At 43.8% G+C, this 16,030-nt stretch overlaps 1 protein-coding gene and 1 long non-coding RNA gene across 14 annotated transcripts in view; one reads left to right on the top strand and one right to left on the bottom strand.

Annotated features, from left to right (window-relative positions):
- Window positions 1-16,030, top strand: part of EPSTI1 (epithelial stromal interaction 1) — a 107,353-nt gene that overhangs the window by 21,634 nt on the left and 69,689 nt on the right. For 8 of the 13 annotated variants that reach the window (XM_089303642.1, XM_008260007.5, XM_089303643.1 and 5 more), the window contains exons 2-5: window positions 7,695-7,753; window positions 9,411-9,494; window positions 13,355-13,428; window positions 14,085-14,168. In XM_089303642.1, coding sequence (XP_089159768.1) covers window positions 7,695-7,753; window positions 9,411-9,494; window positions 13,355-13,428; window positions 14,085-14,168 — 301 coding nt within the window. Of the gene's footprint in view, window positions 1-7,694; window positions 7,754-8,877; window positions 9,007-9,410; window positions 9,495-10,616; window positions 10,724-11,011; window positions 11,216-11,239; window positions 11,368-12,602; window positions 12,667-13,354; window positions 13,429-14,084; window positions 14,169-16,030 lie in introns of those variants that run through there. The other 5 variants (XM_089303650.1, XM_089303649.1, XM_089303651.1 and 2 more) reach the window with 5 other exon arrangements.
- Window positions 2,059-10,991, bottom strand: LOC149124574 (uncharacterized). The gene is made up of 3 exons (XR_016212898.1): window positions 10,876-10,991; window positions 9,283-9,433; window positions 2,059-2,120 (listed from the first exon to the last, which is right to left on the bottom strand). It is a non-coding gene; the product is annotated as an uncharacterized LOC149124574 (long non-coding RNA).

The following is a 16,030-nucleotide window of genomic DNA, read 5'->3' as shown; positions in this document are numbered from 1 at the left end:
CTCCCCGGTTGGCTGCAATGGCTGGAGCTGCACTGATCTGAAGCCAGGAGTTTGTTCTGGGTCTCCAATGTGGGTGCAGGGGTCCAAGGACTTGGGCTATCTGCTGCTGCTTTCCCAGGCCATAGCAGAGAGCTGGACTGGAAGTGGAGCAGCCAGGGCTCAAACCGGTGCTCTTAAGTGATGCCGGCACTGCAGGTGGTGGCTTTACCCACGGTGCCACAGCACTGGCTTAATAATAATACTAAATACCCTCCAAGCTTAATAATAATACTAAAAAAAGTGATCTTGATGACATTGTCAATTTCCTTATCACTAAGCCATTCTCAAAAAGAAAGTTAAGCCTGTATATTCTGTTGTTGGAAAAGACAGTTCTCACTGTGCCTCTCATACATTTTGTGGGTATGCCAGAACTGCACATTTGCCTGCCTGGTCTCTTTCTCAGTGTGTTTCTTTTCTAGCTGGGAACCTTGAGAGGTAAGGTATACTCACTCAGGACAAAGAATAGGCTTGCTTACTGCCTGCTATAAACGTGGTGGATTCTCCAAGCTCAGTGTTTCTGAGCTTCAATGCACATACACTGTGTGTGCAGCATCTGTCAGGTTGCCCAGTATAACCTTTGGCCAAAGAGAACAGATGCAAATAAGTTGATGCTCATGCTGCTTGCTATGCCATGGGTAATGATTTCCTTTGTTTCTGACCCAGGAATCTCATGTCTTCTGCTAGTGTCAATGACACAGTCACAGGCTAACTTATTAGCTTGTATGCAGAGTCAAATCAGATTCCAGACTAACAGCTCTCAAAATAGGAATTCAGTGTTATTTTCTTTACTGACGAAGAAGTTCTAGAAATTTTGTAGGGATGAGTATGCCTGCTAATCAGTTCCCATCTCTATTCCATCATTGGCTTTGGCCTCTTCAATATGATGAGTCTCTATAATAGTCTATTTCATGTGTATCCTTTGTATTGTTAGTGTTCATCCTCCATGCTAACTTTCTTTTCCATAGCTTTTATAATTTATGTGTGTTGAAGAAACACAACATCTTAGATTTATCCTATGTTTGTACAGATCATGTAACGAAAACCAATATATGATTGCATAGCTAGAAAAATACACAATGCCTTTGTTTACCAAAAAATCTATTTCCCCAGAATTTGTACATACCCAAGGACAAGATTTTCTTGAGCTATAAAAAACATCAAGCCATTTTATTTTTGTAGGATGGTAGAGTTTACATGTCCACTATTCGGCTTGAAATTATCTGTAATTTACTCTTCTGCTTTTTGTTTTGTTTTGTTTTTTTGCCCATGATTACCTTTCTTTTTCAATTAAACCGGTGTTGTTCCTAATCAAAAACTTAAATTACATCTGGTACAGTTTGTACACTCCAGGGGATAGATTTATGAAATAGTTTTAGGCAGCCAAGATATTTTTTGTAACGTCAACATAACGTTTTTCATAGAGTGCTTACTGATGAGACATTATGAAAGTTGTGCAGTTGTGTGACTTAAGAGAGAGCTCACAGAGAAAGTATTTCTTAAGTGTCTTTTCCTTTTTTTATAGTGTAGAAAACATTCGTGCTTTATCTTGTACTGTTCTTTCATGTTTTCCTTTATTGTATCACATTGATGTTGTGCTGTCAGAGAGGGAAAACAATCGCACACAAATTAGAGTATTTCATTAAACTTCAATGAGGTAATTAAGGAAACTCATTTTCAAAAATATACATTTGTTTCAGCAGCTTGAATGTTGCTTCATCAGGAAATGACCAGAATCCTAAATATAGGTAGGCTGGCTTGCTTAGATCAGCAGCTTTGAGAGTCAGACTATGAAGAAGGATGCCACAGAGGTTAAAAGAGCAGAGGCCTTTGCTGTGGCTGGAAACTAATTGGCTGAAAACATTAATAAATTATACTCGCTATTCATGTCAAGAAAAAGCTGACAGAGGGATGAATATTTTTATCTACCAAGGCATTACATTCTGTCACATTGCTATTAAAAAGACAAAAAGAGGAGCTGCCATTATTGCATAGCGGGTAAAGCCACCACCTGTGACATACCATATAGGTGCCATTTCATGTCCCGGCTGCTCCACTTCCTGTCCAGCTCTCTGCTAATGCACCTGGGAAAGCAATGGAGGAAAGCAATGGGCTCTTGCAGCCACATGGGAGACCTGGAATAAACTCCTGGCTTCGGCCTGGCCTAGCTCCAGCCGGGGAGTGAACCAGTGGCTGGAAGATCTCTCTTCATCTCTCCCCCTCTCTCTGTAACTCTGCCTTTCAAATAAATAAATGAATCTTTAAAAATAAAATAAAAGAATATCCTGCGACATAAGCTCATCTTCCTATGGCAAGAGGAATAGAAGCTAAATTAGTCGGCTGTGCCTTTTAGTGAATATTGTAATATGTTTTAGATTTGGTATTTTCAGCTAATAAAATATGGCTAAGAAGCTTGCCAAGAAATTCTCTACCATAAAACATTTATTACTGGGATCATTGTCTAGCGTTGTGCTAAAAATACTTTTGGTTAAAACTCTCTAATTTCAGGACTAGATAATTTTCCCCCTCCTTTCATGTCCCTGTATTAAGTTTGAGTATCTGTAGCCTACTATATAGGCCATAGATGGGCTGAAGGCCTGTTCCTAAGATTCTTGTATGTTGCCAGACTAAAACTTAGATTAGATACTGTGGAATACAATCTTTCACAAACCGATTGGTTTTTCATTGCAAATGTCTTCCAAAATTTCCATGAGAACCATGAACCCAGAAAATTTTATTTGATGTGGCTCTTAGCAAAGTCCTGGCAAAGAAATACCTTTGCATTCCAGATTCTATTAAGTGCCAACTTGGTATCCTTTTCCCTCGAAGTTTTCTTTCCTTTTTTTTGTTGTTGTGTTGTTGTTTTTAAAGATTTATTTATTTGAAAGGCAGAATGACACAGAGAGGGACAGAGGATAGACACATAGCTTTGAGAGTCAGACTATGAAGAAGGATGCCACAGAGGTTAAAAGAGCATCTGCTAGTTTCATCTGCTAGTTTATTCCCCGAATAGCTGCAACAGCACTGGGTCAGACTGAAGCTGGCAGCTAGAATGCTATCTCTGTCTTGCACACAGGTAGAGGTACTCAAGTGCTTGAGCCATCATCTACTACGTCCCAAGTACATTAGTAGGGAGTTGAGAAGGAAGTGGAGTAGCTGTGATTCAAACAGACACTCCAGTTTGGGATGCAGGTGATGGCTTGACTCACCAGGCCACAATACCCAGTGCTTAAATAAAAAATTTTTCAAGCTTTTAAAAAAAAATCTTTATTTTTCATTTATTTGAAAAGCAAAGTTACAGAGGGAGGAGGGGGGAGAGAGGGAGAGTGAGAGAGGGAGAGAGAGAGATCTTCCATCTACTGATTTACTCCCCAAATGGCCACAATGGCTGGAGCTAAGGTCAGGCTAAAGCCAGGAGCTTCTTCAAGGTCTCCTACGTGGGTGAAGGGGCCCAAACACTTGGGCCATCTTCCACTGCTTTCCCAGGCACATTAGCAGGGAGCTGGATTGGAAGTGGAGCAGCCAGCTCTTGAACTGGTGCCCATATGGGACACTGGCATCATAGACAGAGGCTTAACCTGCTACACCACAATGCTGGCCCCCTAAGATTTTTACTGCTGTTATTTGAAAGGCAGAGAGGGACAGAGGGAGAGAGGCATGGGGAGAGTGAGAGATAGAGAGAGATCAGGAGGAGAGATTTTCCACCCACTGGTTCACTCCTCAAATACCAACAACAGCCAGGGCTGGGCCAGGCTGAAGCCACAAAGCTGGAAATCAATCCAGGTCTTCCATGTGGGTGGCAGGGAGCCAACCACTTGAGCTATCTCTACTGCCTCCCAGGGTGTGAATTAGCAGGAAATTGGAATTAGAGTGTAGTCGAGTCATGAATCTAGGTGCTCTGATATGGGACATAGATGTCCTAAGTTAACTGCTATGCCAAATGCCCACCTGCTTTATGCAAGTTTTCTACCCCACAGGTGTCTTTGTGAATGTCTTCTACCTTGAACCTCTGATTGCTTACAACATCCCACTTTATCCATTGTCTGGGTATTCTTGTGGTATGTTCTGCTAGTTTTACAAATCATTCCTAAGTAAAGTTTAAGTTCTCTTATAGTGGTTGATGTCTGTTTTCTGGGTATTCCTTTACTCTCGGTAAGTCCCTAACATAACAAAGTCCATCACAGATGCTCAGCTAAATATGTTTCATTGATTGAAAGTCAACCAAGGGGCGGAAGTTAAAGAACAGTCCTATTTTATGCCTTTTGTATTGTTAGCTGAAGTTAGCTGAAGACTACGTTGGTCTTAGTCAAAGTTCCTGGATTTGATCTCAGCCCTGCTGCTGAATTAACATGTATCATGCTCTTTGGCACATTATTGAATCTCTGAGTCCTTTTTTTTTTTTTTTTTTGACAGGCAGAGTAGACAGTGTGAGAGAGAGACAGAGAGAAATGTCTTCCTTTTCCGTTGGTTCACCCCCCAATGGCTGGTGCACTGCGTCCAGCGCACCGCGCTGATCCGAAGCCAGGAGCCAGGTGCTTCTCCTGGTCTCCCATGCAAGTGCAGGGCCCAAGCACTTGGGCCATCCTCCACTGCCCTCCCAGGCCACAGCAGAGAGCTGGCCTGGAAGAGGAGCAACCAGGACAGAATCCGGTGCTCTGACCGGGACTAGAACCCGGTGTGCCGGTGCCGCAGGCGGAGGATTAGCCTAGTGAGCAGCGGCGCCGGCCCTCTGAGTCCTTATCAGAGGTTAGGTTAGCTAATCCCTAAGTTCCCTTTTAACCAAACTGCTCATAGTGCATTTGTGTTCTATAACAGAATACTCAATGCTAGGTAATGTGTAAAAGGAAGAGGTTAATTTGGATCATGGTGATTTGGCTGTGAGGTACCAGAATTATGATTGCATCATGACATGGTGGGGATTTAGAAGGGGAAGAGGATGTGTACAAAAGACCAAGCATATGTTGTAGCCTCACTTTATAACAAGCTATTCTTATAGTAACGAATCATCTAGTCCCTGGAGACCTAACCCACTCTTGTGAGATGTCCATGAATCCCTTCTAAGAGGGATGCCCCCTTGACATACATGCCTCTTAGAGGCTGACCATCTCTCAACACTGGAGTACTGGTGGGAATAACTCATACACAAATCATAGCAGACAGTTTAATGGATCCACAGCAGGGGTTCTTCCAGTATTTTAACTTGATCAAGAATATCAGCATCTGGGTGGATATTTGGTGGTATGGTTAAGATGCTGCGTGGGACACCCACATTCCATATTGGAATGACTGGGTTCAAGTCCTAGGTCTGCCCCCACTTCTAGCTTCGTGCTAAGGCAGACCTGAAAAGGCAACAGGTGATGGCTCAAGTAATTGGGTCCCTCCCTGTAACCCAAGTGAGAGACCTGGATTGAGTTTCTTGCTCCTGGCTTTGGCCTGGCCTGGCTTGGCTATTGTAGGCACTTAGGGAGTGAACTAGCTGATGGGAGATCTCTATCTCTCTCTGCTTGTTTTTCTGCTTTTCAAATAAATAAAAATGGGAAAAAAAATAATATCAGCATTACCTGGGAACCTGTTAAAAAATGCAGATCAGGACTCGGCACTGTGGTGCAGTAGGCTAAGCCTCTGTGTCATGGCTCCCAGCTCTCGTATGGGCACTGGTTCTTGTCCTGGCTGCTCCTCTTCTGATCCAGCTCTCTGCTATGACCTGGGAATGCAGCAGAAGATGGACCAAGCGCTTGGACCCCTGCACCTGCATGGGAGACTCAAAGAAGCTCCTGGCTCTGGTCGTTGCAGCCGTTTGGGTTGTGAACCAGAGCAAATGGAAGACCTTTCTCTTTGTCTCTCCCTCGCTCTGTCTGTAACTCTGCCTCTCAAATAAACAAATAAAATCCTAAAAACGGTGGTTAATGAGTCTTCTCCTAGAGCTGCTGAATCAGAAATTCTGCCTCTTAACAAGCCTACCAACAACTCCTCCAGGGGTTCTGATGATAAAGGTTGGGAGCTACGGATCTGCAGAATGGTGAAGTCCCTAGAATGGGGAGAAGCTGTATATCACAGTCTTAGTAGGCTCTGAAGATTGTTCAGTAACTTCGTGGGTGGCATTTAAATTCCATGTCTTCGGTTTCAGGTTTAAGGCTCTGTAGAATGGCTCACCATTGCATCATATTCAAGTTTCCAGGTACTACCCACGGAATTACAGCTCCCAAGCTCCTATAAAGCACTGGCAATTGAGGAGTGAAAAATCTTTCATAGTGCGAACAAAGATATACGCAACGAACAAGGGATTAATTTCTAGTGGCAGTCTCCTAATTTTGTATTCATAGCGTTGTATGCATGCTAGGCTACATGTGCAACATCTGCTGAAATACGTCAGGTAATTGGGCATCCAGCAGTCCTATTTGCATGCAAAGGTGGTTGCACACCTCACATTTACAGGTCTAAAATTAAAGCCCACTTTGAAGCTGGCTGAAGGCTCTCAGAGAGGAAAATAAGGAGATAAAGAAGAAATGGCTTCTGCTAATCAGCACTTTTGGCCTCTACTGTTCAATCCGTGCTAATTTGCTCTTTGAGATTGTATAGTCCAGGTTGAAGAAAGGGACTTCTAAGAGTATCTGGCATTTGTGTTAAAAAATCTAGTTATAAGCTGGTTGTGTTTCTCCATAGCATTCCCCGTAAAACTGTACCCACATGGTGTGCTGCCGTCTGTTGCTGCGCTATAATTTTGAATTATGGAGCATTCGTATTCTTGTGGGACCTCACACACTGTACCGAGAAGGGCCACCCCAGCACAGACTCAACGACTGGACTCGTGGCATCATTTGGACTACGCGTCAGTTGATCATGGTGCCTGCTCTCCAAAGCTCATACTATTTTAACAGCTTCCCAATGTCTCAGTCTTTAATACTTTTGGTTAAATGAAGTCTTCCTCTATGAAGACCTTCCTTGCTTCTTTGTCTCCTGATTATGCTCCTATGTGTGCCCAGCAGAGAGAAGAACCTGGTAGGCCTATGCCCAGAAAAGTCGAATACTAATAGCACAAGACTGTGTCCATTTGAATACTTAGGTACATCTTCAAGAGGAGACGGCCTGTGCTCTCAGTGTGTGGGAACAGGGAATGCACCAGTGTTTTTTTGTCTGCCCCATGTGGCTCACAGGGAAGAGCATGCCAGTTTTAAAGGGAACTTAGCCACAAGTACCACCTACAAGAACAAAGAAGTCCTACAAGGCCATTCTACCAAGACCCAGTGGTGAAGCAGTCACTTGTCACATCACTACTTTCTAAGAGCATACTTCTAAAAGTTCATGGAAAATGGACTTAAAAATAGGTTTTGTGTCTCAGAATTTGAAAACTGAGTATGAGAGGTTTTCAAAGTGTCCTTGAAAAATGCATGTAATGAAAAGGAGAGCATGGATTTCAAAATTTTTTTGGCACCAAGATAAACTTATCTTAATTACATTTTCTCAGAACATATTGAAGTACCCCTGTATTTCTGTGTTTGGCCACATCCATTTGTCTTGCTTTGACAATTAGATTGTAAGGTCCTGGAGAGCAGATCTGGGCCTTAAGAATACCATCTTCTACAGTACCCTGTCTGCTGCCTTATGTGTGCTGGTTTTTCTTATGATAATAAGCGATTTTTTTTCCCTCTTCATTCTAGCACAGGAGCATATACCTTGATAGCACCAAATGAACACCGGAGAAACCAGATACAAAGGAGTATGTATGCATATTCATTTACCATTCAAGTACCTCTCACTTTCTTTCCAGTCGGTTGGTTTTGGTCTGAAGTCTTTTTATCTTCTCATTTGTACAGGTGCACCTGATCTCATCAAAGTTTTTTTCTTTTTAACTTTGGCAGTTTTAATTGTGCCTGTCAGAATGATTCTGCTGTTAACACTTGTGAATCTGTTTCGCTACAAGAGTAACAGAACTCAGTACTTTTTTGGATTTCTCTTGGGCTTACGCAGCTTCACAAGTTACCTATATACTGAGCTCATCCCTGTAAAGTTAGACAGACTGCTGATGCTTTATGAGTACTTTTGAAACAGACAAGTGAGATGCCAAATTGATCATGACATGATTTGTACCTTTCTTGGTTTGTCCCATTCCTCTGCGATACCATTTTTCTTTATTCTCTGCATGCCCATATTTTGTAACCATCAGAATCTACCTCAGCTGTTTTCTGTATTTATTGATGGTTTCCAGCTGTTTTTATTTGTGTGGTTCAGTTTCCTTCTGTTAGTTATAAACTCCTTGAGGACAGGGACCACATCGTACTTGGTTTTGTACTTAGTGTCTATATAGTATGTTTAATTGAAATATGGGAAATATAAATGCTACCATTTGGACTTAGCATAGCATCTTTCAGAACTGGAAGGAGAAGTTCATTTACTTCACAAGGACATCTGAGGCTTGTTCAAGTCAAGCTGTGGTGCTAGGACTGAACTCCAATGCTCTTTATTAGATTGTTGATGGGAGATTTAATTTTGCGATTAATGATGGACATAAGGGCACAGCAGGAAAGCAGCTCTCCAAAGCCCTCCTCTCCCAGGCAGGTAGCCCCCTGTGTGGTACAGTTGGGTAGTACAGCTTATGAGAATCATAGCTTCACAGACATTTGCTATATATCTATGGGTACTGCTGGCGGTAGACCAGCAGAAACCCAAAAGCTTTGGCATCTTCAAACTTTTGACTTAAATATTTAACAGGATTCCTTCCTTCCTTCCTTCCTTCCTTCCTTCCTTCCTTCCTTCCTTCCTTTCAATAATCGTATTATAAGCGAGCGTTTGGATTAATCAGGTTTAAGAGAAAATTAGGGCATGCCCTGGGCAGAAAACAGGGCAGGTGTCTCTCTGGCGCCCCCTGCTGTCACACTCCCTGGGGAATAGGTTCTGCCTAATGGTCCCCAGTGTCAGGAACCTGAGCAAGGGTGCCCACCCACACACAGACCCTTGTGCCCCACAGTTGCAGTAAGCGTGGGGGGACACTTAAAGCAATATGGGCACCAGAATTCTCTGGGGGAAATGTTTACCTGTGTGTGAAAAGTTCTTACTGGCATGTTCTAATATTCTAATTGTCAGCATATTTTCTATAGGAACCCTTTAAAACTAAGCAAGAATGGGAAGAAAAGCTATACTCCCTCATTTTAGTAGAAATGCTGGTTGTGAAAATTCTTGTAGAGGAAGTGCCCCAGGCGTGGGCCCAGGGTGGCCCGGAAGGGGTAGGGCTGGAGGGTGTTTTCTTACCCTGGAGAACATATCCACTCATGCTTGCTCGAGTTCATCGCCCTCTGATGGTGGTTTTATGCATGAAGGTGCCAGTCTCCTTTTCAGCGTCTAACGATGGGTGCTTTGATTTTTCTCACTTTGCTTAGTTGCTGAGCAAGAGCTGGCAAACCTGGAGAAGTGGAAAGAACAGAATAGAGCTAAGCCGGTGCACCTGGTGCCTAGGCGGCTAGGTAAGCAAGCAAACTCGGTGCCTGAATGGGTGTGGGGGAGGGGAGGGCAAGGCCCCCAGGGATCCTGCTAGCCCCTGTGTGTCTCTGTTTGAATGTATATTATAGGTTGTTTGGTGGGGTGAAATTCACTTAAAGCTGAGACCTTCAAGTGTGCACGCCACCGTGATGCAGGAATGAAGTGATGACTTCATTGCCAAATAATTTAGATCTTCTTGGATGATCAACCCTGAAGAATGCTTACCTGGCGCACTGCTGTGCCCTGTCATAGCACTAGTCAGGAGGAGAGGAAGAGCTAGCCCAAGTATGGTAACCATGCCACTTTAATGCAAATGGGAGAAAAAGGAATGGAGGTGTCAATTGCAAAAGCAAGATGAGAGTGAACTGGGAATCACCAGGGGGGTCACCAGGGGTCACTGGGGTCACCAGGGATGAGTGTAAAGGAGAATGTCCCCTGGGTTTCATCTAACAGAGAGAGACTTTGGGCCACTCAGGTGGCTGCTGCCCCAATGATGAATTGTCTGGGCTGTCTAGGCCCGTGTTAGATCACTCGTAGGGGAAGCCGCCTAAGGGGAGCCATTTCTGTCCTTTCTCCCCTTTCCTCTTCTGGAAGCTTCTGAGAACTTCCAGCACGAGACCCAGCTCCCCAGATTTAGTGAACACAGGCACGTCTCGGGTCGGAGGCCACTGACTGTCCTGACAGCTTTAGAGAAGTATTTGTTTTTTCCAAGATGTAGTTAACACTAAGCTAATTTGGAAATCACTTAGCGAGTGAAAGCAACGGGTTTATCACCATCATCCCACATCTCATGACAAGGGTCACCTCTCTGCTGACCAAGCCAGACTGGAGGGGGACAGTGAGAAACAGTCCTTCCTAGCCAGCCTTCCCCAAACTGCCCGTGTGCACCAGTCTTTCCCACGCGCACCAGTCTTTCCCACGCGCTTCAGAGGGAGTGAGAAATTCGATTTTGTTGGGTGTTCTCAAATAATAAAGTTGTTTAGTTATTTCAGGGCATCAAGGGTCTCACTCCAGTGTTAATGTTCAGTCCTAAGTACCAGTGAAAATCCTGTTGGTGGAGACTGAGGCAACTCCCCTGTTCTAGCCCAGGCCTGTTTCAGGGAGGCAGCCAGCAAATGAAAGGGATGTGTAGCTGGATTTTTTTTTTTTGTAATGGACTGCCCTATTCCCAGATTGAGGCCTCCAGGGACAAAGGGGGAAGTGCAGATCAGAGGTAAGGCTGTGTACTGCACGGAGCCCCTTGGGCTGCTGCTAGTTTCCCTTCCCGGGGTCCTTGTGTTCTGCAGCATCCCTCTCCCCCCACCCCACTTCTGTCTCGTGGGTTCCCGGACAGAAATGATAACCTGTCCCCGTGGTGGTGCTTGCCTTCACCGTCGGCTCTTGGTAGGGCTCCACTGTTCTCTAGGTAGCCCTCCTCGGCGAGTGCCTGTAGGACCACTTCAGATGGAGCTTGTGTCTCCTCAGTCCTACGTGGCTCCGACAGGCAGCACCTGAGCGCCTTCTTCCCACAGACATGGAGGATCTAGGCCCTTTGCGTTGCAGCCGCCTCTTCCTGAGGACCCAGCTGAGCAGCTAACTAACAAGAGCCCTGTGCCTTGCAGACTGGCTTTTCTAGGCATGGTCTACCAGGGACACTCACGGTCTTGGGACATGCAGGATGAGGTCGCCATGTAATTTTCATGAAACCCTTCTTATTCACCTCGAGGTGAGGATTTCTCCTCCAGCAAACACAGAGGAGATGGAATTCAGAAAGACATTCTTCCCCGGATTTCTACCTCCCTGTGACCTCTCCAGCCTCTTTTATAGACTAAAGGTGGTTGCTGGTTGCTGGTTAAGCTTCTCTTCACAGGTTTTCAGGTACCTTCTTGAAGATCCTGCCTTAGGGCTCAGGCACCTGACTTTGGAATTTGGAGCAGTTGGACGCACCTATTTGTCTCGGGATCTTAGCAGAAAATAAGCAGGAGTCTCATTTTAACTTCCTCTTTTTTTTTTTGTTGTTGTTGTTGTTGTTGACAGGCAGAGTGGACAGTGAGAGAGAGAGAGACAGAGAGAAAGGTCTTCCTTTTGCCGTTGGTTCACCCTCCAGTGGCTGCCACGGCCGGCACACTGTGGCCGGCGCATCGCGCTGATCCAAAGGCAGGAGCCAGGTACTTCTCCTGGTCTCCCATGGGGTGCAGGGCCCAAGCACTTGGGCCATCCTCCACTGCACATCCGGGCCACAGCAGAGGGCTGGCCTGGAAGAGGGGAAACCGAGACAGAATCCAGCGCCCCGACCGGGACTAGAACCCAGTGTGCCGGCGCTGCAAGGCGGAGGGTTAGCCTATTGAGCTGTGGCGCCTTAACTTCCTCTTACATGAAGCTTGCAGGAATGGTCAGGGTTGGAGGTGGGGCCATTATGAGGTGGAAAAGAAAATTCTGGAATGTATGAAATTTGGAGATGAATTTTGAGCAAAACCTGAAATGCTTGGACATCTGAATTTCTCCATTATTTCTAATTCTCTTCCCTTATGTCTGTACCCCTTAAAATATTGGCCTGGTTGTACACGGTACTTGAAAGGGGCCATAACATGAGATAAAACTTCCAATATTCCTTACAGTTTCTTTTGCATTCGCTGTCCCCATGACAGTGACTAAAGTGCCAAAACCAAATGGGCCTTATATATCTTTTGGAACTCAGAAGAAAAGTCCCCGTGGTGTCTTTATCAGTTCAACTGCAAAAACTACAGTGAACACAAATTGTTTTAATGCTTTTTCTCCGAGAGTGAATCTTCAGAAAACTGACATTTGGAGTGACCAAAGCACCATGGAATTATTTCAAAGGAACCTTTATGATAACCTACACCAAACTTGTATAAACACTGAAAAATCCCTAGGTGGCAGTTCCTGGGTTGTCAAACTTTTAGGGTTTCTGGCCCAAAATTATTGCAGGTTTTAAGGAAAGCAAGCACATAACCTAACATCCATATTTTTCTCTTGAATACCTAGAGAAAGAACAATGAATAGTAAGGATTGATAGTCACTTACTGACTAGACTATTCCCATTGTACTTTTAAACACTTAGTTATAAAGATTTCACATTTGCCTACTGGCAACACCCCTGAGGATTTCCTGAGCTTGGATACTTGAACGTAGGGCAATAGAGTGAAGAGAAGAAAGGTAAATGAAGCCTCGTTGGTCATCACCTTTATTGGGTTAAGGAACAGAAAGTGGGAAGAATGTTCTGGAATTTCCAGGACAGGCCACTGTTACGATTTAGCATGATGCTTCAAGTATAATTTCAATCTAAGTGAAAATTTTAATATCTACATGAGGGGTGGGCATTTGGTCTAGTGGCCAAGGTGCTAGCTGAGATGCCTGTGTCCCACATAGGACTGTCTGGGTTTGAAGCCTGGCTCTGGCTACTGACTGCAGCTTCCTGTTAATGCAGACCCTGGGAGGCAGTGGTGATGGCTCAAGTAATTGAGTCCCTGCCACTCATGCGAGACACCTGGATTGAGTTCCTGGCTTCTGGCTCCAGGCCTTACTGTTATGAGCATCTGGGGAGTGAACCAGGGGATGGGGGTGCTCTCCCCTACCACCTCTAAAGAAAATATACATGATCAAAATACCTTAGTTGGGTTGCCCTAGCTTTTGGGAATGTGCCCTCGTCTTTCTGTATAGCTCTGTTTCTCCTTTAAGCAATTACTGTTGTTTAACTTCTTATTAAGAACACTTGTTACGTTCTTCTTTCCAGGAATGTGAAAATGTTAAAGGAACTAGTGTTGTGGACTCAATTGGTCAGTTCCTGATGGCTGACATTTCTGCTTCGTATTAATGTTTCCCCCTCATGGTTTTTCCCCCTTAGGTGGGAGCCAATCTGAGACTGAAGTCAGGCAGAGACAGCAGTTCCAACTGATGCAATCCAAACACCAGAAAAAGGTCAGAATCCCTCTCTTTTTGCTTGCTTTTGGCAAGGAATTTGAGTACCAGCACTTTCAAGGAACCATGAAGTAGCACAATAACGTTACCAAAAACGTAACACCTTTAAGCCACTTGCAAAAGGCACCTCTCAAAAGCAAAATCATGAAGTGAGAAATAGAAAGAGAAATGCTTAGAGTTCTTATCCAAACCATGTATGTAGTCAGCATGATGAAGAGAATTTTTAAATGAACTGTAGTTTAATCTACTATGTTTTGAATGTTTTGATTCCAAGAATGAGGATTTGTTTAATCTCATGCCAATCATGGAAGTGGAACAAAGAAGATTTAAGATACCCAGTATTTTTGTATGAACACTATGAATTTTGTAATCAGGAAAAATTATCTTATTCTTCTCCTACTCCATTTGAAGAGAAAAACAAGGAGAGAGAGAGAGAGAGAGGCAGACAGATGATACAGAAAGAGAAAAAACCCACAGGCAGCAGATAGCCTGGCCATTCCCCAGGATCTAAGTAGCTTGTAGGAGCAACCTACAATCATGGTGAGGTGTAGCAGAGACAATACTGTAATTTGCCTTTAATCATAATTTTGAGTGTCAGAGGTTCAGACTGAAAAATGTAACTGTTTTTTATCCTCTATAATCTCAATACAATTTAGCTGAAAAGAGAAGAATCTGCAAGAATCAGGAAGGAAGCCGAAGAAGCTGAACTCCAAAAAATGAAGGCAGTTCAGAGAGAGAAGGTAAGGGGTGTGGCTGACCAGGCAGCATTTACTGGGTGTGAGTACCCGATTCTCATCTAGACACTCTCCATGGATTGACTCATTCAATCCCCCTAATAGCCCTGTGAAGTCCATGGTATCCTTATTACCCAGTTTGTACATGAGGGAAGTGACACAAGAGTTTAGACGATTTGCCCAACTGTCCACAGTCGGTAAGTGGATGGGCCCAGAAGCTCAGGGTCTGAGTCACCGCAGTGTCTCACCACTTGGGTGACTGACGCAAGTAGTAGCTGTGTATTTGGCTAGAAGGCAAAGCAAGGAGCACACAGTCATACTTATGGTCAAACATGGCACTTTCCAGAGTGAGTGTGGTATAGGCAAATATGCCTCCTTTACTGATAAAAATAAAAAGCATGCATTTGCATTTCAGGGTAAGTGATATGATCTATTCTAAAAACCTCCAAGTGATGTTTTAGTTTTGAGATCTATTTCTTGTATTTCTTCTATCTCATCGTCTTCATAATCTAGTAATGAAGTGTTGTATTCTCTTGGGAGTGTCATGCTGTCTTCCTTATTTTTGTTTCTTGGGTTGTTGCATTTGTAGGGATAGTCATTGGTTCCCCCCCCCCCCCCCGCCAGCTGTGAACTATGACTCTGGAGATAAATGAATTGTTTGCTTTCAGTGAATCTCTAGGGGTGGAGATAAGCCTGAATTTGCACAGGAGGAACTGTGTTAAAATACCAGAGGTATGGGAAAAGATAGTAAAACTTTACAAAAATTCGATCCAGTAATCCAAGTCCAATCCAATGTTGCACCTTCACTGGCAAAGCTTTTTATCACAATAACTTTTTAACTTACCTTTCTTTCTCTATGTACTTTTCTATTCTCCAGTTTGGTTTCCTTCATCTGACTCTTTTCCTTCCCATTTTCTCCATGAAAGGAAAGTTCACATGTTGGTTTTGTGATTTTAGAGGAGTGCTGCCTTTAGAGACCATAAACCAGACGCATTTAAGGTGGAACAAAGGAAATTGTGAAGTCATCACTAGGAACTGGAATAAGAGTTTATCTGTCTATCTACCTATCTATCTAACACACACACACACACACACACACACACCTCCCACCTGCTAGTTTACTCCTCAGTTTTCTGCAACAAGTCTCCTGGGCCATGCTGAAGCCAAGAGCCAGGAGCTTTACCCAGATTTCCCATGTGGGTAATAGGGTCTCAACTACTTGAGCCATTACCTGCTACTTCCCAGGATGTGAATTAGCAATAAGCTGAAGTCAGGAGCAGAGCCGGGACTGAAGCCCAGGTCTCAAACTCAGGTACTCCGATGCAGAATATGGGTGTACTAAGAGGTGTCTTAGCCACTAGGCCAAGTAGCTGTTCCAGTTCCTGAAGAATTATCGTTATTATTATTATTGTTGCCACTTCCTACCCTAAATGTTCTTCATTAGTTTTCATTTGATATCCACAGTTGGCTGGCATGTGGGTTGTTTATAGTTCATTATTGTAATGTAGACTATTCATAAATGTTAGCAGATGAAACTGTTTTCTTTAACATGGAATAAAAACAGTGTCTCTCTCTTTCCAAGTAATACCAAAACACTAGGCGTTGAGCAGTCATCAAATATAGAAATTGTAATTTGGTTGGCTCTTCTAATATGATAACTTTAATGATTACTGTAAATGCAGGAAAGTGAGAGATGGAGAGAGAGTTGCTCTATCAACCCCTCCACTTCGACATGTGACCCTTGAGTGAGCAGCATTGGCATTGCCTGAGAGTTTGTGCACAATCTTGGGCTCTACCTTCGACCAATGGAATCAGAATCTGTACTCTAGTAAGCCCCTTGGCTGATTACTATGCATCCAAAAATTCGG

The sequence above is a fragment of the Oryctolagus cuniculus genome, chromosome 9 (assembly GCF_051225735.1).
Source record: "Oryctolagus cuniculus isolate XC-2025 breed Fujian yellow rabbit chromosome 9, ASM5122573v1, whole genome shotgun sequence".
NCBI lineage: Eukaryota > Metazoa > Chordata > Mammalia > Lagomorpha > Leporidae > Oryctolagus > Oryctolagus cuniculus.
The sequence above is the reverse complement of the archived record's forward strand: the minus strand, read 5'-3'. Positions and strand labels throughout refer to the sequence as shown.